Source organism: Lingula anatina, chromosome 1 (genome assembly GCF_051362555.1).
Source record: "Lingula anatina isolate TDL-2025a chromosome 1, LinAna3.0, whole genome shotgun sequence".
Taxonomy (NCBI): domain Eukaryota; kingdom Metazoa; phylum Brachiopoda; class Lingulata; order Lingulida; family Lingulidae; genus Lingula; species Lingula anatina.
Window position 1 is genome coordinate 44,156,048 of NC_141767.1, and position 23,521 is coordinate 44,179,568.

A 23,521-nucleotide genomic window follows, 5' to 3' on the forward strand; every position below is an offset into this window, starting at 1 on the left:
ACGGAGTATTTAAACACTTTTTGAAGGGGGGGGGGGCTCACACAAAATTATTTTAATTGCTGTATGGACCCAATGATGAATATTCTGAATATTATTATTCTGAATATTATGGAACAACAAGCAGGAGTTTATGATCGATTCCGAGATGACGGGGAATCTCGTCAGCTTCAGTCACGTGACCCATACTTGGGTTGTTTATCTGCTGTAAACTCCTGTCCTGTTCGCGTGTATGTGGGTCAAACATTATACAGGTAAAATTCTGGTTAATTGTAATCACTTAATCTTAGCATATCATTATGATGACATCAGAAGCAACTGATTATTTTATTCACGCCGAAAAGAAACTGTAGATAGATTTTGAGACAACACCGCGTATATGATACATTAGAACCTATGTTCGACTGTAGCTCACTTCCGTAATCTCAGCAATTGCTGATTCTGGTTGTTGCTTTTGTTATACTCCCACTCCATGCATTTCCTGGTACTAAGTAGCGCAGTTATGAGGAAACAAATAAAAATTATAATGTAAAAAGATTGAAGTTGATGAGTGTAAATCAATTAACAGAAGAAGAAAATAAAAAGTAGGCCTACTAACACATGTCAAGGTCACAGCTACTTTCGTTTTCGATTCCGTCGTAATCTGAAAAACGCAGTGTTTGTTGTGATCTCTCGGGACATTTTCAACCTCTTATCATGGAAATTACAATCTGCTATACTGAAGCATGTAATCATTAAGATTTTGTGAATATTAATGAATTAGTTGCAGACGGGAATACGAATCAATGAAGTAGGCCCTATGTATGTGTAGAGTAAACTGTGTTTACTCATTTTTAATTCAGGGCTATATGTTAAATTTGATACCATTCAGTGCATTCAAATTAATGTCAATTCGCAATGGGAAATGAAGCATCGACATTACGTCTTCTCCATAATTTGGCGGAGCTTGAACAAGAGCTTGAACGAGACCAAGTTTCTAAGTCCAACCAACCACTAAAGGTGCAACATGGCTGGGATTCCAAGGACTGCTCAAATAATATGACGGTGCTAGATGACGGTTTGAAGGTAGGATCTACGGATCACCAAAAAAAAAAGTTTCTGATCTATCCTGAACATTTCATCAATGTTTCATAATGTTTTTAGTTTTGCTGTTGAAAAACAAATAAACAACCCATTATCCATCCCTGTGCCGCACTTTTTATAGTGTCCATCAACTGTTTTATAGAAATGAAAAAAGGCTGAGCGGCCTGATTCAAAAGTTTTATATTTGTAACTCTTATTTAGTAAAATCCTGTATCTGCTTGTGATTTGTTTCATTTTCAAACTAGACTCCTTATAGCGAATAGGGAAAAAACGGCTGTCTATTTTATTATATTATTGATTAAAGTCTTGTTTAAACGTTTGTTTTCTTTATTCATCAAAGTTGTAAAATCATACATTGTACCTATTTTACAGGTGCGTAGAAATAAATCTTTACAGCCTAGGACGGATGCCGTTAGGGGCAAGAGAGGTTATGGTCAAGGAATACACATCTGGAAGATTCACTGGCCTCAGTCGATGAGAGGCAGCAATGCTGTTATTGGTGTGGCTACATATCAGGCCCCTCTGACTTGTATTGGTGAGTTTGGTTGGATGGTGACAGCAAAAAAAAATCACCTTGACCCATACATGTACATAAGCTATGTATAAAAGTGATTATGCTTGAGGTATATATATATATATATATATATATATATATATATAGTTTAAAATCGGATTACTGTATTACGTACGTTGATCAGAAGAATAAATGTCACAAAGTTTTAAGTGTAATTTGGCCTCTTTAAATTGCATATAGGCGATCTGTTTCAAGTGCTTCTAATCATATCATTCTCTTGAAGGTTATTCGTCTTTGGTTGGTTCGAATAATCAGTCCATGGGATGGGATATTGTCCGCAATGTTCTTCTCTTCAATGACTGCGTCATCAGAAAGTACCCGGATGATGCACCTGGTGAATTTGTTGCTCCTGATGTCATCACTGTAATTCTCAATATGGACTCGGGTACTCTTGGCTTTAAGAGTGATGGGAAAAATTACGGAGTGGCACTGAAGGGTCTTCGGTTACTGGGGAAAAAACTTTACCCTGCCATAAGCGCAACATACGGCAACTGTGAAGTGGGTATCGAGTATATCAGAAGTATATCAGGTAAATGCTGGGCTCAGAGGAACTTTTACTTGAAATAATTTGAAAAATATCGTTTCCTTAATTTTTATTTAAATATTAAAATGATGACTAAATCTTACAAAAAAATTCAATATTTAATAAATTATTGATGAAAAAAGACACAGAAAAGTATCACAATAGGCGACCAGTGCATAGGGGAAACCAGGGCTAGTTGGCCCAGTTAGACAGTTTTGTGCCAACTAGGAATGAGTTAGAGTAACAAAACCGGTTTCAAAGTAAGCCCCATGAACTAAGCTACGTATGCAACGTCATTATTTTTCAAAAATAATGCCAGATGGCTCACAATTTGACAAAAAACGCAGTTAAGGTGGGGGGGGGGGCAACTTGCCCAGGGTTGGGGCAAGTTGGCACCCTATATGAAAATGAAGTAAGTATCCCAAGTAAACGTCTTGAAATACATTTTTATACATTTTTAATTTATTACATTGATTTTTGAGAGTCTTTGATGAATAAATAGTTCATATGAGGCAGATTTATTGAGGTTTCCGTACGTCACGTTGTATGTGTTGCAAGAACCAATATATCAGACTCATTATCTATCAATAAAATTTGTTTTGTTTTAATTAAGAATAAATTGATACTGGTTTACAGCAGCTTTTTAATGAATGAAAACGAATAATAAATTTTCGTTTTAAAAGAAAGTAACAAATTCAGTTTTAAACCATTGAGTTTGTTTCAACAATGGTCTCTAGCTCTGTTGCGCGCAAAGGTTTGTGGGTAATATGAGGGACCAACCTGCCCCGAGTCAAGGCGGCCAAAAGCCTATGAAAATAGATTTTTAAATCCCTTAAAGAAAATTACTTTTAGGTGCAAAAATCGTTTATTTCGACTCACCGCTTAAGTAAAACTTTTTAACGCCCGCCACTTCCTTAGCATTGTATGCTACGGACACTTTACAAGAGTATGTGGCCAATTTTTTTTTAACCTCGTAGTTACTTTTTCATAAATTGACGGGGGGGGGGGGGGGGAGGCAACTTAACCCCGGGGTCCAACTAGCCCCGGTCTCCCCTAGTAACTAGATTGTTGATGGATAATGCTAGTGTTTTGAACAAAATCGTGAGAAGTATGCAGTATGCACAATATTTTCTCTCATACTCTGCTCACAATTTTAAAAACCTATTTGTTTCTTTCGATTCATGTAAGACGCAGCACCTGCGCCCGACCTCCCGTCTTCTTCAAGGCCCACTGAAAGAACCACTGCAAGAGGTACGCTCTGTAACCTGAATACAACCATTGCATCTTAAATCCTAGAATAAATCTTGAATATCGTTCTCATTCAGGAAATTTTATTTTATTTTTTATTTTATTATAGACGGATCACTAGTTTTGTTTCAAACTAAATCTGGCTATTTCTTTCAGAGCAGGGAAGACCACAGGCAAAACCATGTCCTCCGGCCCAGCCTCTGAAATTCAAAAAGCAATGTGGGAAAAATATCGAATTGTCAAATGACAGCATTCAAGCGGAGAGATCAAAGTACGTTTTGATCAATTATTCACCTTTAAAAGCAGAAAAATAGAAAATGAGGAAGTTAAAAAATAATTTATGTAATAGAAATTTCACTGACGTTTTTATCTATCTTCAGGTATTTTATCGACGAAAGGGGTTTTATGTATTGTTATTTAAGTATTTTGTTGCTGAAATATTGTAAATGCCCCCTTGGGATGTTAAAACATCTTCAATTTGATTATATTTTAGACATCTTTTTGCATTATATATTATGAATATTCTTATATGGCGTTAACCAATAAAATTAAAAACCGGATGCCACGCATTATTACAATAACGGTTTGTACCACCTCATTTTCCATTCCAGTTTTATGTCTGAATCAGACAAAGCAGTTGTTTTGACTTCGAGAAGTCTACAACCAAATGAAAAGTTTGAAATATGTGTAAAGAGAACTCTTGGTCAATGGGCAGAGGGTCTAGCGATCGGAGTTGTGGCTCTGGAAGCAGGTTTCGAGATTCCGAGAAGGCTCCCTGGACAAGCCGCAGATATAGCGTGGGTCTGGAAAGGCACGGATGTTTTGCATGACCGAAAAACGGAACGGAAATTGGATTTTAACCTTAATTCCGCAAAAGTATGTATTTAAGGATTGTATGTATATATTTATTATGTTTCGCCTCTGTGAACAAAGGGGTCTCTGCTGGAGCCCAGTCTGTCGCGTATTGTTCCTGATACCTCTATATTAATAGTGCTGTATGAAACAAAGTAAAAACGTTTCTCATTTTTCCCAATCAACGTGAAAATCCCGAGAGCGAAAGAGTAAGTCCAGTTGTTTTAATCGAAATTCACAAAGATTTCATTTCGTTTATGAGAAAGGATAAATGTGCAAGTGATTGATTTTTTTATCAAATACACGAGCGACCAATACATTTTTTGTGAACATGATTACCGAAATTCTTATAGTCAGGGAGTTAACTACTATCTTTAGCTCTAATTTTAGATTGGCGACACATTTGGTGTCTCGAGAAAGGAAGATGGTACATTGCATTTCTTTTACAACGGTCGAGATATGGGAATGGCAGCCACAAATATTCCTCAGAAAATACACGGAATTGTCGATGTCCATGGAAGTACTATACACGTAGAATTAGTGGGTAAGAATGATATATGTATTGAAAAAAGGACAAAGATTTATTTTTATCAATGATGATCTGCCCATGTGAATTTTCCCGCGGGCTGTTCAACCTGTCGAATAACCGTTGTTTGACCGTGTACTAGCACCTCATATCACAGTGAAACTGAAAGTAAAATGAATTTAAAACAGGTCTGAAATCTTGACGTGTTCTTTTTTTATTTCATATTCAACAGAACAAGTTCGAGAGGAAACCACAGAGCCAACAGGTGCCGCTTTCACGCGCATGTCTAGAGAAGATCGTGCTTTTGAAAAAATGAAACAAACGATCGACTTCTTAAAGAAGAAAGACGAACGCACTATTCGATCAGCTGGGCTTATGGTCTACCAAAATTTGTGCATGTTGTACGCCGATCATAAGGACCGAAAGCTGAGGCAGTTAATGGGTGATAAACTGGTCCAGTTGAACGGCGCCTTCCATATTACAGAATATCTGAAATTTCTCCGTGATTGCGGGATTGAAAACGACAAAATCTATACGTGTTATGAGCTGCTTCGTAGTGTTTGTTGGAATTACAGTGATGGCAGTCTGAAGTTTGCCAGGTCCATCGGACAGACGGATCTCCTTGGAATTCTGTCTGCAGAGCTTGCCAAGTATCAGACTAGATATATGAGTGACGAGGTAAGAAATAAGAAACAATTTGATAACCCCCAACCTATTAGAAAAATTGAAAAATAGTGTGTGTGTGTGTGTGTGTGTGTGTGTGTGTGTGTGTTTTGCATTGACTTTGACCGAGCTTAAATATATTACAACTTTAACTTTTGACCTAGGTGTCAATTAAGATTGTTACTGATTCTCACCAACGGAGCCTCCAGTTATTTTGAAAATGTAATTCATGTTATATTGTTCCTTATACATATATATCACACAAAATAAAATGTACTATACTTGCTATCTACTTAGATACATGACAAATTATCTTCAAACAGAGATGTGGTATTCTATCAAAGCTAATGTCTTTTAATCCCAGGGGAAAAGAGGTATTGTAAAGTCAGCATTTGGAATTCTTCACAACTGCGCAAAAGTCGCAGACAACCGAGAGGTGTATGACCGCCTTGGTGTAATCAACATCGTTGTTCCGTATACGAAGCCAGGGAATGACAAAACAATCGCAATGTCAGCCTTAATGACCTTGTCCTACCTGGTTACTATTGACCAACAACACCTGATCCAAGCTGAGCCATCAGCAATTGCAGACATTCTGAAGAAACTCGACGAAGCACTGAAAAACCCAGCAACTCATCAGTCGGACGGTTACCATGCCTACGAAATTGTGGAATCTCTTATAAACCTATCGAAAAGTGCACAAAATAGGGTGACGACAGTACAGAAAGGAGGCATTCCCCTGTTTGTAAAAATGATGAAAGTCGGTAATCCACAAGAACAGGAACTCACCCTGAACGCCGTGTGGGAACTTATTAACGGAGGTGACAGGACGCTGTCAACTATCTCTAGAACAGCAGGGCTATTAGATGCAGTGAAGGCTTTAAAGAGCAGCAAAGTAGAAACTGTTCGTCAAGCCGCTGAGAGGATTTCATTGAAGCTTGATACACAGACTCAAATGTTTTCCCAGAGTTTTGGTAAGGTGATAGGTTTTCGTTTAGAAAAATAAATATAGATTAATAATTAATAATAATAAATTAATATAAATAAACCATGAGCAGTGAATTGTTGGTAAACATGAGTGAACGTAATTGCATTTAGACAAGCTATAGTGTTTAAAGTTTATTACCTTTCCAGATCCTACACCCAAACCAAAGTGCACTTACAAAGATATCTGCAACAAATTTGTTGCGACACTCAACATACATGGTAAGTTCTCATTAACTTGAAAAGTATTTTCAAATTCATTTTTTTATAATATTTTTAAAGATTCTATTCGCCTATTCTAAACTTTTTTACTATGTTTTTAATAAGGGAGTAAAGCTTGTACACGATGCACTCAAATGTTTTCGGTTATCTACATACATTTGCATGCCTTGGAATTTTACAGAGACATATTTTGATGCTAAGTATCATCGCTGCTACTGCAACGTGTGTCATACTGACAGAGGAGATAAACTGTATTATACTCGCGGAAATCCACCAAAGGACTACGGTATTCCAATTGGATGGTACAGGTATGCCCTTTGGTGAGTATAACAATGCCAAACCGGGTTTGGTAACTTAATAATTTGAATGATTTTATGTCTTCAACGTCTGCGTGTGTTACAGACGGAAGCAAAACTTAAAATACTGTGCAAAATAGTTTTATTCATGTATATTGTGAAACCGCAAAACTTTTTTGCTTTTTGTTTTGTTATGCAATGCTACTGTGGGATAGTCTTGTGGCTATTCGAAGTTTGTTTTTTTTTACTGTATCAAGGTGCATGTATGAGCTGTCTTTTTTATGTGGTACCAGCCTTCCACCTAAAGCAAAAGCTATGAACGTATTGGACAAATGGCACAGGGCATTCCATGGCACTAAGAAAGATGTGGTTAGCAAGATACTTGAAGTCGGGGAACTGCTCATTCCAGGTTAAGCACTCAGTTTGTCTAATGAAGTCACGGGACAGGCACTTGTATTACGAACAACTCTCGAAACGTGTGATATTTATGTCAGTGTCTAATTAATGTCAACTTCACTTCATTCATCTACTTATTAAAGTTTACACGCAGGACTTTTGTTTTAAATTTTTGTTGGTCCGTACGAGATCTCGAACTCGTGTATTTTTTTTGTATTATTTTTTATTAAACTTTTTTTTGGAGATGCCATATTAGAGACATATAAAAGTTATCAACATTTATTTTTTCATGTATTCATAAACTTGGATTTTAGGAGACGTAGCGTTGGGCGGCGACAAAATAAGCGAGAGGGAAGGCCATTTCAAAGACGACTATAAGCCTGAAGGGTTCGACACCAAGAAAATATTTGTATCTCCTAGTATCCGTTATGCTGGCCATGACGCTTATGCCATGCCACACAAGTATGTATCCGTGTGTTGTATCCGTGTGGTTTTTATGAAAAGTAAACAGTGTGTGTGTGTGTGTGTGTGTGTGTGTATGTGTGTGTAAATGTTTGTTTTAGAAGAACCCTGCTGTCAGTATCGTATTTTTCTAATGCTATTCTGATTTAAAGTAGTATCACGAAAATAATGATAAGTTTAATCATGATATTGATAATAAAAATCATTGTTATTAGTTTCATTCTTATAAAGCAGAAGTTGTCAGTTTAGTGAAGTGGTAAACATCAACATAGATTTCTAATGATTTATTAAATTACATCAAGTTTGACGCAAGAGAGCAGTAATTGAGACAAATAAATTTTCATCATTCAGCATTTTTTAGAAAATCGATGTAAAGCTACATGACAACATAAAAATTTTGTTATCCATTATCACATCACTCCAACACTGGCCTCCTCCAGAACTGAATACCATGACCTTTACTCGACGGTGACGTTTGGAGTAGATGTTTGGTCGATGACCGCGTTTTCGGTGCTCAAGCTAAGGGTGGAATGAAAATATAGATTTGTAAAACATTTAATAACCTTGGATATAAATTTGCTAATTATAAACGCACAAACTACGACGTATACCCGCCTCCAAGGTCGACGCATCCGGGAACTGCACTATTCTTTAATTCTTTTTTAAGTTACCAGTGCCTGACTCAAGGGACATTATCCAAAATTTGGTGTAAATGCAGTGATGATTTTGTCTGTGACGATTTTATTTGTGTTACTTTTTATACAAAGATTTTTTTTAAAAATCTACTACATTATCAGACAAAATTTTGTATGCAAAAATATAGACTACAGGATGCAACATTGATTTAAGCTTTTCGGCGCGTAAAATTCGAATTGTTTGATAAATGAGTAAAGTCAGTTCAATATAGGACACTTCTTATGTGTCTGAAGTCTTATGATCTACTTGTACATACCGCAAGTGAATACGGTTTATTGCTGACTCAACAAAACCATTCACGAGGTCATTGAGATCTTTTTCTGGCAGTTGTGTCAGCTCTTTGGGAATGGGCTGAATCCCTGCAATTCTATATGTTATGATTTCATGAATAACCTGGTAGACTTAGATATAAACTGTCACATGTAAAGTATTACGTCCCATATTTCAAGATGAAAAAAAGCAATTTTGATAACTTACAAGTATTATACCATACGAGATATAGTCAAAGATAAAAGACATATAAACGATAAAACTATATATATACTATATATGTCACGTGAACATTAACATACATTGTAATACGTTTACCCATACTTTTGATTTTGCGAAGGATCCATTGCCGCTTTTACCGATTTTTCTCCTGTACATGGGGATTCTGAAAATAATTAAAGAAGAAGCTTAAGCGCATCCCAATCGTCTCTTCCTTTATTTTCACATTTATTATTCACATCAAGTCTAAATAAATGATTATGTGATAAAAGTCGCATGTGAACTTAAGAAACACAAAAACAAGTAAACAAAATTAGATATAGTTTGCATTACTAAGGGCCATCCTGTAGCCTAAGAAGACATTGAAGTACGTTTTGAATATATAGAAATGTGTTTCTGTACACAGCCTCAAATTAAATCTTATGACATTAAATCTTACCATTCTTTGCTTCATTTTTGCGACCACTACTCTCTATCACTCCTGTCTCTACAACATAACCAATTAAAGACAATATTGTTACGCGTGATTCTTCGTTAACTTTGGGATTTAAAAAAGTTACACAAAGACATTCGCCACACTTGATACATTTTTAAATGGTATAGTATACAATGAATAGTCACAAAGATATCATTCTTAAACAGTTAGAACAAACGAAACAACACTTGAGTAAGCGAGATTTTAGCTTGACTTTCCTTAAAAGGCGTCAAGAATTATCGATTACTTAGATTACTTACTTGAATTTATACACCCCATTGTGACGACGAAACAAATTACAAATTCATTGCGGAAAAAATTTAACACCTGTGAGGTGTCAAGAACTTGAAGTTTGTTTTGTATCTAAGACGTCACAACAAGTATTATGACGTCGCGATGCATCGCTCACTTAAATTACGTCATAACGCAGCGTTTTCCTCATAAGAGATAAATCATGCACTTTTCCCAATATTTCAGATTTGAGGTATCAGGAAAAACCTATGTGGCCCGTGTGGCACTTCAAGTGTGCATTCGCCCAGGCAGCTATGATGTTGGCGATCAAACTATCGGAGAAACCAAGCCAATCGACCCAAAGTTTGACAATCAGGAAATAGAGTGGTCAACTAAAGAGCGTGGAAGCACCATTTTGTATGGTCTGCTGGTGAAATTGGAAGAACAAGCTTCTTGAAATAGTTCATCTTAACTCTGACGGAGCTGAGAACAGTGCTTTTGACTTAATGGTGTAAAATGTTTGAATGGTATTTCATTATTGAAAAGTGTCAGTTCCATACCATTTGTATTTTGTTTTATGTTATGACGTGACATTTGCAGAACCATTGTGATTGACTTCAAACGTTACGTTTACATTTAAAAAATGTCTATGCGAGAAGAAAATTATTACTCCAACATGTACAGAAGAAAACTATTACTTTAACATGTACAGTAGGCCTACTGCCGTTTAAAGAATCAAAAACACCTATTTTCAGACCAGATTATAATTTAAAGCCATGTAGCTTCTTGCGCTTTGTATCGATTTTTCTCAACCTTTTAGAAAAGAAAATTTTACTTCGCGCCAAGTGATTTGGAGATGGTAATTACTATTTGAATCAAGAAGGCCTACTTAAATCTTTCAATAAACATCCACAAATAGGCTATGCTAGTTCCCTTGCAGTAAACTTGGCTTTGTAGGTTAGGCCTACAGACATTGGGTGAAATAATAGTGCCGAGAGACTTGCTTTTTGAAACGTATTTCAATAACATTACTTTAGGCCTGTAAGGCCTATATGTTACTCATTGAGGAATTTTAATGTAAAATTTTAGCCGAGCTGACTACGTCTCTCCCTGTAGGAGAGGTCAGCCGGTGTGACGGGACAGAGAATTCTCTCATGATAGAGAGTCTGGTTCTTATTAATTTACGCATGTAAGCCTCACCCTAGATTTTGACCCATTAACGTCAGGCTAACCCTTACCTGTATAATTAAATGGAGGGTGGATTTTTTGTTACACGGACCCTCAGTTGCGTCACAACGGCCTAGGCCTATTAAGAAAACGGGAATTATTCTCCTTTTACTTATTTGCGCTGTTGATAAATAAAGTGTATTTGATATGTTACTAGTTTTTTTCTTTTCTTGATTTTTGTCAGAAATTAATAATAAGGAGTTTTACGGCTGGTTTTAGGCAGCTGAAATCGCGTCATTCTGCACGTCCTCTTACAGATTTAATCATTGCGATAGTTGAGCATCAGATTGCAAAGTGCATTGTGACACGTTTGGTTATGAAAGGTCAAGGTTATTTTAAAAATGGCGTGGATGCGAAACACGCTGACGAAGGGTTCCAAAATATTTCAAGATCTACAGGTAATTTTTTCAGCTTATGATAAAAAATTAACTTTCAATTGATTAGTTTCAAATTTTCGATGAATATGATTTTTTACATTTTTGTGATTTAGAGCGTAATATATTTGTTATGTCAGAGTTTACATGCTTTTCATGCCGGAGCCTGGTGATGGGCACAAAATCGTGTAATATTGTAGCGTTCGGTGTTACTCATTACCCAAGTTCAGAATAAAAAATGTCTTGTCACTGAGGCATGAGAGATGGAATATAACAAAAAGAAGTTTTCACATACCTCTATTTCTCTCTCTCCTCCGTCTAACTCGACTCTTTAAGTCCCCAATTTTTTAAATCCAGTCTATCTTAAATACCTGTTCTGTATCTATGAGTTGAATTAAATTTATAAGTAGACATCCTTTGATTGAACACAATCCCAGAAATATCAAGTGTACTGATTAAACAGATTTTAACGGTATAATCAAGTATAAAGTCATGAAACGATTAAAGACATAATCCGAGTGGGAACCAAGTCTCAAGGTACTCACAAAGAACCTTGGCAATATGCAGATTTTTTGTGCTACTAGCATTTCTAGTGGCATTAAGATTGGGGTATTTGTGCAGTGGCACACTCCATTTCATTTTTTTCAAGGCAGTTCAGCAGACACAGTATTTTCATTATTTATTTTAATGATATAAATGTGATGTTTGATGATGCAAAATAAATCCAAATTGAATAACACCCAAACCCAATATAGAGGTGCATTTCACATGCTTGAAGTATCAAAAAATAAAATTGAAAGAATTCGAAGTTGTATGCAGTTTTTAAAACATATTTGTGTATAGAATAAAAATCCACGACTGTCTCAATTTAACATCTACATTAAGTTTTTACCATGTGTATGTAAGGAGCCTGAATTGGTGCAAAAGGAAACATGGATTTCTACTTATTACCACGTATCTTTGTTATACTTGTAAGAGATAAAGAACAGAACCAGTGATGATTGAATTTTCAAAGTGGGTAAAATGTTTCCACAGCTGGACATTTTGCATTGTGACAGTAGTGTATGCTCCTTATTTGTGTTAGAAGATGAATTATTTTTTATTATTCATGGTTCTAGGAGAGTGAAACTTTGATACAAACTTCTTTATGTGGGACTCTAAAATAATCAAACAGTTTATAAACTGTGCAGTAAATATTTTTAAGTGCATGCCTGTAACCTCGTTTGCACCTCTATATTGGATTTGGGTGATAATTGTTATGTTGGCTTTTAAACCCCTCCCCCCTTTTTTTTTTTTTTTCTTTTCTTTGTAGAGGCAGTCAAAAATTGAAAATAAGTAAATTTGAAATTAATTCAAATTGTCTGTAGTGCAGCAGTTCTGAAATTTATGCATTTGCTTATCTTGCAAGCACATTCTATCTCTGTTTTACAGGCTTTACATATAAAACAAAATGCATTAATTGATAGAGGATTTGCTTCTGTATGCCTGCACCATAGACCTGATAGGTACCAAAAAACTGGAGTCTTGGATGTTCGAATTTATCAGGTGAGTTTAAATTTTGAAAGTTGCAATTATTTAAATTTTCATAAGATGTTAATAAAATATATGAAATAGTTTTTAGTGACAATTATCTGTTAGATATTGCACCACACGAATTAACAAAATAACATCCTTTATAATTGTTTTACAAAGTACCACTTAGTTGGAGATTAAACAAATAGCTATGAAAAAAAAAATGTATTCTACAGTAATTTGACCTGTTGACTTCTCAAGTGTTAGAAAGCATTTTTCACAATTGTGATTATTTAGATTATTATTTACTGTTAATTAGACAATATATTGTTTTGCCTTTACTTGAATTTTAATTTATTTTATTTCAGTCTCGGTCTATGGCTAGGGGTAATTTCTTTTCTAAAGTTTATGAAAATATAAAGCAGGAATTTGATAAAAATAAAGAAATGAAGGTAATGTTCAATTTTTCTTAAATGCGTAAAATTAGGAGAATTAGAAGAATATTTCATAATAAATATTTGTGAATGCTGCTGCATTTACTACAATTTATCATTTGAAAATTGTAAATAAGCATCTTTTTTTGCAATTACTATTTGTTTGTTGGAGTAATTTGGCTCACATATCTCTTTCTGATCTAAACAAGTAATTAGAAATATCAATATATGTGTGATTTTTAAGGGGTATGTTGTATATATTAATATATTAAGACAGTTACTTAATACAATCAGATATTTCAGACCTATTGAACATTTATGTATTGCATATTATACATCATTGTATTTCAGGAAAGTGTAAAAAAATTTAGAGAAGAGGCCGACAAACTAGAAAAATCGGAAGCATTGGAAAAAATCAGACAAAAATATGTAAGTTATCTTCATTTTTGATCTTATCAGACATAAACCAGTGACCTTAAAAGATGGCCTGTATATCCAAAGACGGTTGGATGGTTTACAAAATTTTGGAGAAATGACATGTTTTTAGGTCGAGTTGAATTGTGGACAGCCTGGCAAATTACCAAAAAGCAATTTGTTGTACCCAGGTTGTGTGATGCACAACAGTTGAATAAAACTACAGTGTATCATGACCTAAAGCTTTAATCTCCCCCTCCCCCATATTTTTACTTGAGTTGGACTCCTTGTAAATCATTGACCAAATTACATTTTGTACTCCCTGTACCTCAATTCCCACGGAAACTCCTGATTGTAGGTGATTTTCTAGATTAAGGGTTTAAAAACTTTGTGCAGTGTGTCTCTCATATCTAATAACTGTAAGACTTTTTTGGGTTTTTTTTCCAGCAAGAAATGGATAAGGAAAAATCTGAAATTTTTGAATCCTTAACACAGGTAAGTTTTTTGTTTACTTTAGTGTGTAAATTGTCATTCCTTATGTTAATGTTATAGATTCACCATGTGATATATATATATTTTTTGAAAGTCTCGACACGGTACAACTACCCTAAAATTTTCATTCTTTTAAAGAAATTAGAGGAAGCTAAACAGACAGAAAGTGTGAAAAAATTAACTGAAGAAGTGAGCAAACATGCAGAAAAAATTGGAGAGGTAGCTGGAAAAGTGTCAGAAACAGTTGGTCGAGGCAGTGAGCAACTTGGAAAAATAGGACCCATCAAAAATATAAAAGAGGTAAGATTATTTCAAAATTGCAAATTCTTTCTGAAAGATATATTTACTTTCTGTGATGTCATTTTCTTTTTTAAAAAGACTTTGGGACATTCTTTCACCATTAAAAGTTATGAACAGAATTGGCCATCATTGTGTCGTTTTTTTTTTTTGTTTTTTTTAAATAAAGATCCATATTTCAAGTGCATGCTGATAAAAGACTGACTACAAACATCCTGTTCTCTTCATAGATAGCCACTTCTCAACATGTTAATTTAAACAATTAAGGATGCAATGGATAAAGTGTGGATCACTGTGTGACTTACCACGAAAGACCATCACTTTCGTAAAATCTACTGGTCAAAATCACAATTCACTGGTCTGGATATAGATTTTGACAGGACTTGACATTTTAATCTGTTGCATTATTATTAATTATATCAAGACCTTGATTTTGTCAAACAATTTTTATTTAGAATCATTATGTAACAGTTAAAAATTAAATCAAGTCGAAAGCTCTTTTCAAAATAAATTGAAAAACCCTATTGCCCTTTTCAAACCACTTAATTCATACATGTTTTCTAAAAGAATCTACTGGTCCAATGAAATTATACTGGCCAGTAGTGTTTCAGGTGTAGAACCAATGGCTAACCTACAGAATGAACTTATATGCGCCCTTTTACATCTGGTGCTATATATCGATTATGCGTCAATCAAACTTATGTGGCTCAATATTTATGATTTGATTGAATTTTTGGACAAGAAGGATGTCAGTAGCAAGGACTGTACAAATAAAGGTTCAAGAATGACCCTAGGATAGAGAGTGTGGTGAACCTCTACATATAAGATGTAGAAAAATGTTTTTGCAGTGGAGATGATACAAGCAAAAAAGTGCACCCTATACCTCATTAAAAGAACAACCATTTTTCTTGTCTTTCAGGGTGTAGGCACGATTTCTTCTGAATTTCAAAAAAGTACAATAATTTATGAAGCCCCAGGTAGGGTATTTCAATATATTTCTATGTAAAATTATAGTCTACTTGTTTTTTTATATACCATATGCAGTTAAAATTCCTGATTGAATATGTGTTGAAATGTTGGTATGCCTTAGCCTTTCAGCAAATGAATAATAGAAGAACACTTTATTTTACTAAAACCTGTAAAGATTAGACATCAGAAATGTACAGATTTATAACAGGCTGTTAATTTTTTATCTGCAGTTGAACTACGTAAACGATCAGACTATTTAGTTAATAATCCAGAGGATGAAAAGATCATTGCACCTGATGAGTAAGTTGTATTTTGAATAATTCTAGATAAATTTCTGTTAATTAATGAATTGGTGAGAATTCATTGTATGGCAGACCAATAATAGATAAGATTTTTTGCGCAACTGCCTTAAGACAGCTGATATTTTGATTAATATTGTACCTTAATTCATGATAAAATGTTCTTGTTAGACTATTTTGCAGTATTGGCTTACCATGGTGAAAATATTACTCTTCTGAACATCTCATTCTACATGTTACTGCATAGATTTGACATTTTGACAGTTATTCTTTCTTAAATGAACATTTTTTATAAAATTGAATCAATTTTTATTTTCAGAGAGAGCACTGGCATGGTAATGCATAAAGATTCCAGGTGGTCTCAAAGTTGGCAGAATTTTAAAGACAGCAACCAGTATGTTCATAGTAAGTTTGCTTTCAGTCTTTTTTTACTGTTACATAGTTAATTCTTTCTTTACTTAGTTAAAATCATTAAGCTTAGTGCCGTGATATGATTGCTCCAGACAGAGGTCTGACATAAAGTGTAATTTTTTAACCACCTGAATAAACTAGGTACCAGAATAACACTATGTAGAAAGTGTTATAAACTTTGAGTTGCTTCATATTTTATGTAAGTTTCAATTTATAGCAAATAAAGGTACTTATGTTTGATTTTTTTTTTTCAGAATTATTTGACCTTAAAACTAAGTATGATGAAAGTGATCATTTAGCAGTGCGGATGACTAGGGCATTCACAGACAGAATTGGCAGTGTATTTGGTCAGTATATTTATGTTATCAAACTAATTGACTTCATCTATTGTGCAATTATTGTGTGATCTACAAGTTCATTTTGAAGCACAAGTATTATCTTGTTGTTTTGGGAGAAAATATTCCTTGTAGTTGAAAGGAAGGGTACAACATAAGTACAATACAAAAACCATGTGAATAAATTGTACCCTTAATGGAGGTTATTATTTTATTGCAGGAGGGATGCTTCAGCCAACAAAGATGTCGGAAGTGCTGACTGAGATTGAGAAAATGGATCCCACCTTTGAAAAGGAGAAGTTTCTACAACAGTGTAGGCAAGACTTAGTTCCCAATGTACTAGAGGTAGGTGTGAAAGCTGTTCATTTAATGTTTAGAGCTCTGAAAGATATTGATTGCAAATGTTAACTTGTAAATGGTAAAATACTGCAAGGTTCATACAGCCTTGAAAAGTGCTTGAATTAAACCCTGTGCCTTGAATTCAGTTTGTGCCCTTGAAAAGTACTTGAAATTGCTATTAGCCTTGAAGGGGCTTCTATTTCACCATTTTTGTTCTTGAAAAGAACATGAATTTGATCACTTTTTGTCAAAAATTTTTTTTCCATTCTTGCAGTTTTTATGTGGAACAAATACAGTAATTCACAAAAATAGAGAATATTGTATTTGGACATTGTGTAATTTTTTTATTTTCACATTTCATCATTAGTGTGTTAAATAAAAGTTTGTATGAAATAATAAGGCTTTTTTTCTGTGGTATGTACTTTTATGAATGACAATAAGTTGCCACCATGTGCATTCAAAAGGTCCTTGAAAAAATTGAATTAGAGTCACTTAAGTCCTTGTATTTGTTATTAATGTTGCTGTATGGACCCTGTACTGCTAGATTAATTGAGCAACTTCTTTTATGCCCATACTGTAATTGAATCCTGGCATTTTCCCCTTCTGTCATCTTACCAATTTTCAAAAGTACGTATATATTAACAGCATATTGTTTCATTTGTATGTGCTGTACTATTTATATTTTTCTTTCAAGTCTTGGGTCAGGGGAGATCTAGAAATCCTTCAGGACTGGTGCTATGAAGCAGTGAGTACTATTTCTCATGTAGGATGTGTAATTAACATGTTCATTACCTCTTGCAAGTGCTAGAAGTTCTTGAGTACTTTTGTGTTTAAATATGCTGTCTTAATGCAGTTGTACAGAACTCTCACAGGCATTCAGAGTAAAATATGAATATATAAGCTTGACTGGAGATATCTTTTGATTAACAGAGGTACAGATATTATAGAGCAAAAGCTGTTTTATAGATGAAGCAATAAAGTGTGCTCAAACTCCTTATCTTTCAGGCATTCAATGTGTTGGGTCAACCAGTGCAACAAAATTTAGCCATGGGACTAAAATCTCAGTGCAAAGTGTTAGATATAAGTCCTGTTGAAGTAAGTGTAGAAATCGTGGATTTCTCTTCATTTTCGTAAAGTGGATTCTTACAGATACATGGTTGATGTTAAGGATTTTACTCTTGATTCTAAGAAAATCACAAATTTACATTTAATCTGAATTAAAATAAAATGACAGTTAATAGAATAAAGGCAGTGAAAACACAATGGCATTGTCGGCAGAATGTTTTAATTGGAGGCTTTGTGGTGTTCTTGTTGCCCACGTAATGTTCAGGCACCCAGCCTTCCTTTAAGGCGATTAAATAGGTGTATCTGTGTTATTCTAATTCAACATTATTCTATATTATAGCTGGCAGCAGGACAGCTGATGGAGCAGGGGCCAGTGCTGATCATCAGCTTCTCCACACAACAAGTGGAAGCATGGGTAGATAAATCTAACAAAGTTGTCTCAGGAGATCCTGTAAGTTATGTATGAGATAATACACTGTCAACCTGGACCCCGTAACTCGAAAACATCGCGCATCGTGACCCAGCGCAAGCATCTCGATTTCGTAACTCCATACTCGTCCCATATAATACATTGTAGCCTCTATGTGATATTGCTATTGGCAATATGCAATGCTTTCAAGTTGCGGGACCCTGAGCCATGTATACCAGAACACCTTGAGCATCGGCAAAGTGTTTGGTGCACATATAGCGAAAGACTGGCAGTATATTATTTGACATAGATTTTGAAAGGAAGTTACTAACAAAAACACTGCTAAAACCCAGTAAATATCTCCACGGTCACATAACATTTCTCGGTGTGTAATAAGAGACATGTCTGCCTTGAAGAGACATATGGATATGCTGTTGTAATTGATTTAACCAGCATTGGTATCAATCAAAGAAAGTGGAATTGAACCATGCAAATATGCAAAGAATAAGGCCTTTTCAACATAATAGTATATACAACATTCTGTAAATATCAAAGCAGACTACCATTTCATTTATCCTAGCATTTGAGAAGTCATTCTTTTTGTACATTTATTCTTCAGGACAAACTTTTGAAGGTAGTTCATGTGTGGGCCCTGTGCAGAGATCAGAGTATTCTGGACCCCAGAGCAGCATGGCGAGTGTTGGAGTTCAGCTTCCATCCTACTGAACAGTTGTTTTAAACCAGAACTCTGTCAGAAGAATTTCATCAAAAGAAAGCATTTGTGATCATTACAAATGCAGTGTTAAGAACAAGTTCTGAGGTTTCATTTTAATGAGCAGTTGTCCAAGACGACATAGAATTGACCTTTTTTCAAAAGGAGGCCATGGACTGTTCCAATTTTTTTTAAATTAAAACTTGTGTGCTGAATGGAATGCACACATAAGAACAAATATTTTAAAGCATTAAAAATTGTTAAAATTTTTTTATGTTGAAACAGAAGGTATAGTGTCTTACATGGCTTTTTGTGATAATTGTTATCACAACCACAGAGCTTGATTGAAATTGGATCGATAAATTATCAGTACAATATGAAAATATTTAAAATGCATAGAAGAATTATATGGCTAAAAATAATGCAAACTTATAGGTAATGTTTTAATAATAAAACTGCAGTTTGATTAAATTAATACGAATTGTTTCTTATAAGTTCATTTTATTCTTGCGAGTAATTTATCAAATATGCTGAAAGAAAAGACACACTCAGTGGCCATCCCGTAGTATCTTAAAGGGATAACAACTGTTCGTATCATATCCATATTTTACAATAAATGCATTGCAAACAACTCATAAAAATATAATCGATTCTATTTCACCTCCAATACAGCAGTTCATGCAACTATTCTGGAATTTTTGCTTGCCATCACATCATGTGACTTCCATAGATGGCTATACTCTGTAATAATCTCTTAAGAGAATATTACAAAAAAACAAACTTTTTAGAAAAAAAAAAAAAAAACAGGGACTAACTTTGAATGTTGGAATGGATTCATTTACCATTGGTAAGTATGGGAAAATTGTCTTTTACTCTGGGAAAATCCATTTTTTGGCAAAAATGAGTTGTTATCCCTTTAAGCAACCTTTAACATTTTCATCTACTTCATTTGTCCCTTCGAGCTAATGTTATTTCAAAATGCTTGCAAAAATACCCAAAACTGTACTTCCCAAAATAGGGCGACAATTCTGATCTTATAGCATTGGATTTGCTGAATGTTGTCATTGTGAACATGCTCCAACAATTGCAAACTACCTCACAATTTCAAATCTTCCTTGAAAGATCTATATCCCATACTTAAACTTCCCACTACAAGGATACATGGTGATAACAATGTTAACTTGGTTAAAAAGTCATGCCCCAAGCATTGGACTTTATTTAAACTTATTTTGGCACTACACCTCTAAACAATATTTTTGCTTGTACAACATTAAGTTGTTTATCGACAAACACAGTAGCTGTATGTTAAGAATTTGAGCATAAGGAAAATATCAATTTTCCATTTGGACATATACAGCTGAATCTGAGGTATGTGTGACACTGGTTCATCAAGAGTGGCAGATATGTAGCAAAGTGATGCCCTTATCCCTTGTGACTATCCAGAATCAGTGAATGTAACCCTGTTAGAAATATGACTCTTCAGGCCTCTCTCAGGTTTGCTATCTAGCCTATTTCATCCTCTGACATGCCGTCTTCATCAGTATCCTGATCACTGTTGTCCTCGAACGTAGCAGCAGAACCAGTGTCAGAAAGCTTGCCTTCAGCTTGAAGTCTCAAAAAAGTTCCTGTAAAAATAAAATATGCATAAATAAGCTTTATATTATTCATAAGCAGCAGCTACAGCATTTCAAAATGTACACTTCATCTTCCACACAATTCAAGCAATAGCTACAGATGCTTACAGCATAATAAAAATATGTATGGGCAAGTTGTATTGTACTTTTTGGCAGATAACAGAAATTTTGAGAAATTTTGTCCTGTCCACATTCTTGAATCTAAAAATGTCTTTGCCACACATCTACACTCACTCCGTTTCCTTTCTGGCAACATTTTTAACTCCTGCTGGAGCTGACTGTTTAATGAAGCCTCTTCTTCAGCTGACAAGCCTGGCCTGTAATGTTTACATGTAATTTATCAGTGCTATAGCAGTCATCACAAAAGAATAAACATGCAGCCCATTGACCATATTAAAAAAAATGACATTTAACAAATTTTTAAACTGACAAATCTGAAGGGCTTCTATTTGATTATATTTTTGTTTTTCATTTATTTTGCCTTCAGACTTTTTCAGGCCTAACCAACTACCAGACTCGGCACCTAAGGATCCTGAATTAACCGGTATATCGGACTACACTACCAGTTTTCAAGGTGTGTGTCAGATCGCATTTCGGAGTATCAGCCAGAACACCGACAGGATGAGCCCTGGCATGCTCGGCTGTCACCTTGATTGGATAGTAAATGATTGTCGTAAAATCGCTATATGATTTTAAAACCAGGTGCATAAATTTGAAAGCCACCTACATGCACCTTAGACTGCCACATTAATCTAATACAATGCAAAAAAGCCCTATCAAAAGTGGTTAAAACATTCAAACCGAATGTCGTAAAGTCCCCATATATCCCCATAGAGACAATAAAATGGAGTACTCTTAAGTAAGAGTACAGTTTAAGGTTGTTCAGCCGAGCGTGGATGAGCCTGCAGTCGTGCTACAAATTTTTTTCTGGGGTATGATACTCTGAAATGCGATCTGACACACACCTTGAAAACGGGTAGCGTGGTCCGATATACCGGTTAATTCAGGATCCTTAGGTGCCGAGTCTGGTAGTTGGGTAGGCCTGTTTTTTAAACTGTGAGTTTAATACCACTCACCCTTGTACAATATCTTTCTTTTCTCCACATTTTGCACAAACCCCATGATGTTTTGCACAGTCTGTGCAAATTATGTAGTATGCTCTCTTAACTGATTTCTGTTCACATTTTGTGCTAAGGAAAAAATCAGAAAATGAAAAATTTAAGCGTAAGTCTATATCTTTTCAAATTAAAAAAATGGTAATTTGAAATTTGCTTCCTTCTGCATTATAAAACTACAGGAGTAACAATATTAAATGAAAAAAGCGCGAGTGGATAATAAAGCTATTCTTTATTTCACTTTCCAGGCTGACAAACAAGGCTTGTCCCTGCCAACCCTTCAGCCATCATTTGGACAGCCACTGGCATCACCGGAAAACCTATATTTCCAAAGACATATGGACAGCTTACGAAATTTTTTAAAAAGATGGCTTGGCTTGTTGGGGTGGCCATGGACGTCATACAAAATTCTGTTAGAGTAATTTATCATACCCAGCCTGTATGGTGCATTCCAGTCGAATATAAAAATACTTTGTAGTGCATGCTGTTATTCAGTCACGATGTAACTAATACCAACAGCTTACAAAACACAATAAAATATTTCCATTAACTTTAAAATATATAATCTACACCAAACGCAGCAGTACATACAACAACACTGACAGACAAGAAGGCAATTTTCATTTCTTCAGCAAGATATCATTCGCAAGAGGAGAAGGCAATTTTCATATTTGTTCAAAAGACTTCATGAGCTGAAGATCGGATGCAGAAGATAGTTACCGATCTGAGTGAGATAAGAAGGCAATTTTCATATTTTGTTCAAGGGACTTTCTTTGTGGAAGATTGTGAGCTGTACATGTAGATGGTTTGCGATCCAAGTGGGACAAGAAGAACAGATACTTTGTTCATGGAAGATCGTCAGGTGATTATTCACAATCATATTCATTCAAGGGAGTTTGTTTGTAATCCGAGCGAAATGAGAAATCAATTTTCATATTTGTTCAAGGGGCTTCCTTTGCAGAAGATTGTCTTGTATCCAGGTGAGACAAAAAGGCAATTTTCATATCCTTTTGAAATGTACTGTATTATCTTTAAAATATTGCTTTCTTTTTATTTTAATCTCCCCCCCCCCTCCCCTCACGGCACTTAGAAAGTTGGCCGCCCTGAAATTTTGAAGGAAATTACAGATGGCAATTTATAAGTTATGGACGGCCTGTACCCCAATCCTGGGAAAAGCTTTGCTGACAAAACATTGCTACGTGTACCTAAATACCACCTATATAAAAACAAAGTAGAATACAAGTACTGTATAGTAGCATGCCTTATTTAGTTATACCCTTACGGCTAAACCTTCAACAGTTTTTTTATCAAATAAAATATAATCATTTTCTTACCACTTCTTTGGGACAGTGAGAGGCTTATATTTCTTATACTTGATCTTCCAGTCAATGATGTCTTTGCATCTGGCACACACCCCTGTGACTTCCAGTGAGTTTATCTCCTTTGTCTTCTTGCTGGTATCATGAAGTGAATTCTTGAAGGCCTTCTTGTTTTGATGTTTCGGTGGGCCAGTTTTCCTGACGTTGCCTCTTTGCGAACTCATGTTTTACAGACTGTTAGGGGACAGGGCATTACCCGCACGTGTTGGAGCTTAGAAGTCAGTGATAGAAAACATTAGGTACGGGCAGAGTAATTTTAATAATGATTGCGTTTTATACAATGTTACATATACATCCATACATATTGTTTTTATTTATAAACACAAAAAATTCAAAACTATGTTTAAAATAATCCAATGGGGTTTAATGATTAAATATATAACGCGG

At 35.0% G+C, this 23,521-nt stretch overlaps 3 protein-coding genes and 1 long non-coding RNA gene across 6 annotated transcripts; 2 read left to right on the plus strand and 2 right to left on the minus strand.

Moving 5' to 3' along the window:
• The first annotated feature begins 162 nt into the window (after positions 1 to 162).
• On the plus strand, positions 163 to 11,090 carry LOC106158057 (neuralized-like protein 4). 2 transcript variants are annotated; one of them, XM_087013917.1, is made up of 15 exons: positions 164 to 251; positions 840 to 1,062; positions 1,453 to 1,615; positions 1,878 to 2,183; positions 3,366 to 3,428; positions 3,582 to 3,696; positions 4,037 to 4,301; positions 4,668 to 4,821; positions 5,036 to 5,481; positions 5,831 to 6,440; positions 6,601 to 6,672; positions 6,854 to 6,992; positions 7,262 to 7,377; positions 7,679 to 7,826; positions 9,964 to 11,087. In XM_087013917.1, the coding sequence occupies exons 2-15, from the start codon at positions 895 to 897 to the stop codon at positions 10,172 to 10,174; spliced, it is 2,976 nt and encodes a 991-aa protein (XP_086870043.1). In that variant the 5' UTR covers positions 164 to 251; positions 840 to 894; the 3' UTR covers positions 10,175 to 11,087. The 2 variants fall into 2 exon arrangements, with proteins under 2 accessions (XP_086870049.1, XP_086870043.1); XM_087013923.1 differs by lacking the exon at positions 7,679 to 7,826 and having other exon boundaries at positions 163 to 251; positions 9,964 to 11,090.
• On the minus strand, positions 8,096 to 9,882 carry LOC106168524 (uncharacterized). Its single transcript, XR_015334801.1, has 5 exons — positions 9,747 to 9,882; positions 9,451 to 9,498; positions 9,117 to 9,177; positions 8,779 to 8,889; positions 8,096 to 8,345 (listed from the first exon to the last, which is right to left on the minus strand). It is a non-coding gene; the product is annotated as an uncharacterized LOC106168524 (long non-coding RNA).
• Positions 11,091 to 11,216: 126 nt separating the features above from the next.
• Positions 11,217 to 19,481, plus strand: LOC106168522 (mitochondrial import inner membrane translocase subunit TIM44). The gene is made up of 15 exons (XM_013547616.2): positions 11,217 to 11,342; positions 12,750 to 12,863; positions 13,199 to 13,282; positions 13,616 to 13,693; positions 14,126 to 14,173; positions 14,309 to 14,470; positions 15,387 to 15,444; positions 15,667 to 15,736; positions 16,055 to 16,140; positions 16,401 to 16,493; positions 16,702 to 16,826; positions 17,515 to 17,565; positions 17,826 to 17,915; positions 18,226 to 18,336; positions 18,914 to 19,481. The coding sequence occupies exons 1-15, from the start codon at positions 11,286 to 11,288 to the stop codon at positions 19,031 to 19,033; spliced, it is 1,347 nt and encodes a 448-aa protein (XP_013403070.1). The 5' UTR covers positions 11,217 to 11,285; the 3' UTR covers positions 19,034 to 19,481.
• Positions 19,482 to 19,486: 5 nt separating this feature from the next.
• Positions 19,487 to 23,386, minus strand: LOC106158048 (uncharacterized protein C9orf85 homolog). Of its 2 annotated transcripts, XM_013533884.2 has the most exons (4): positions 23,090 to 23,384; positions 21,717 to 21,830; positions 20,875 to 20,957; positions 19,487 to 20,631 (listed from the first exon to the last, which is right to left on the minus strand). In XM_013533884.2, exons 1-4 carry the CDS (start codon positions 23,296 to 23,298, stop codon positions 20,510 to 20,512), a joined length of 528 nt encoding a protein of 175 aa, XP_013389338.2. In that variant the 5' UTR covers positions 23,299 to 23,384; the 3' UTR covers positions 19,487 to 20,509. The 2 variants fall into 2 exon arrangements, with proteins under 2 accessions (XP_013389338.2, XP_086870142.1); XM_087014016.1 differs by lacking the exon at positions 21,717 to 21,830 and having other exon boundaries at positions 23,090 to 23,386.
• Positions 23,387 to 23,521: the final 135 nt, after the last annotated feature.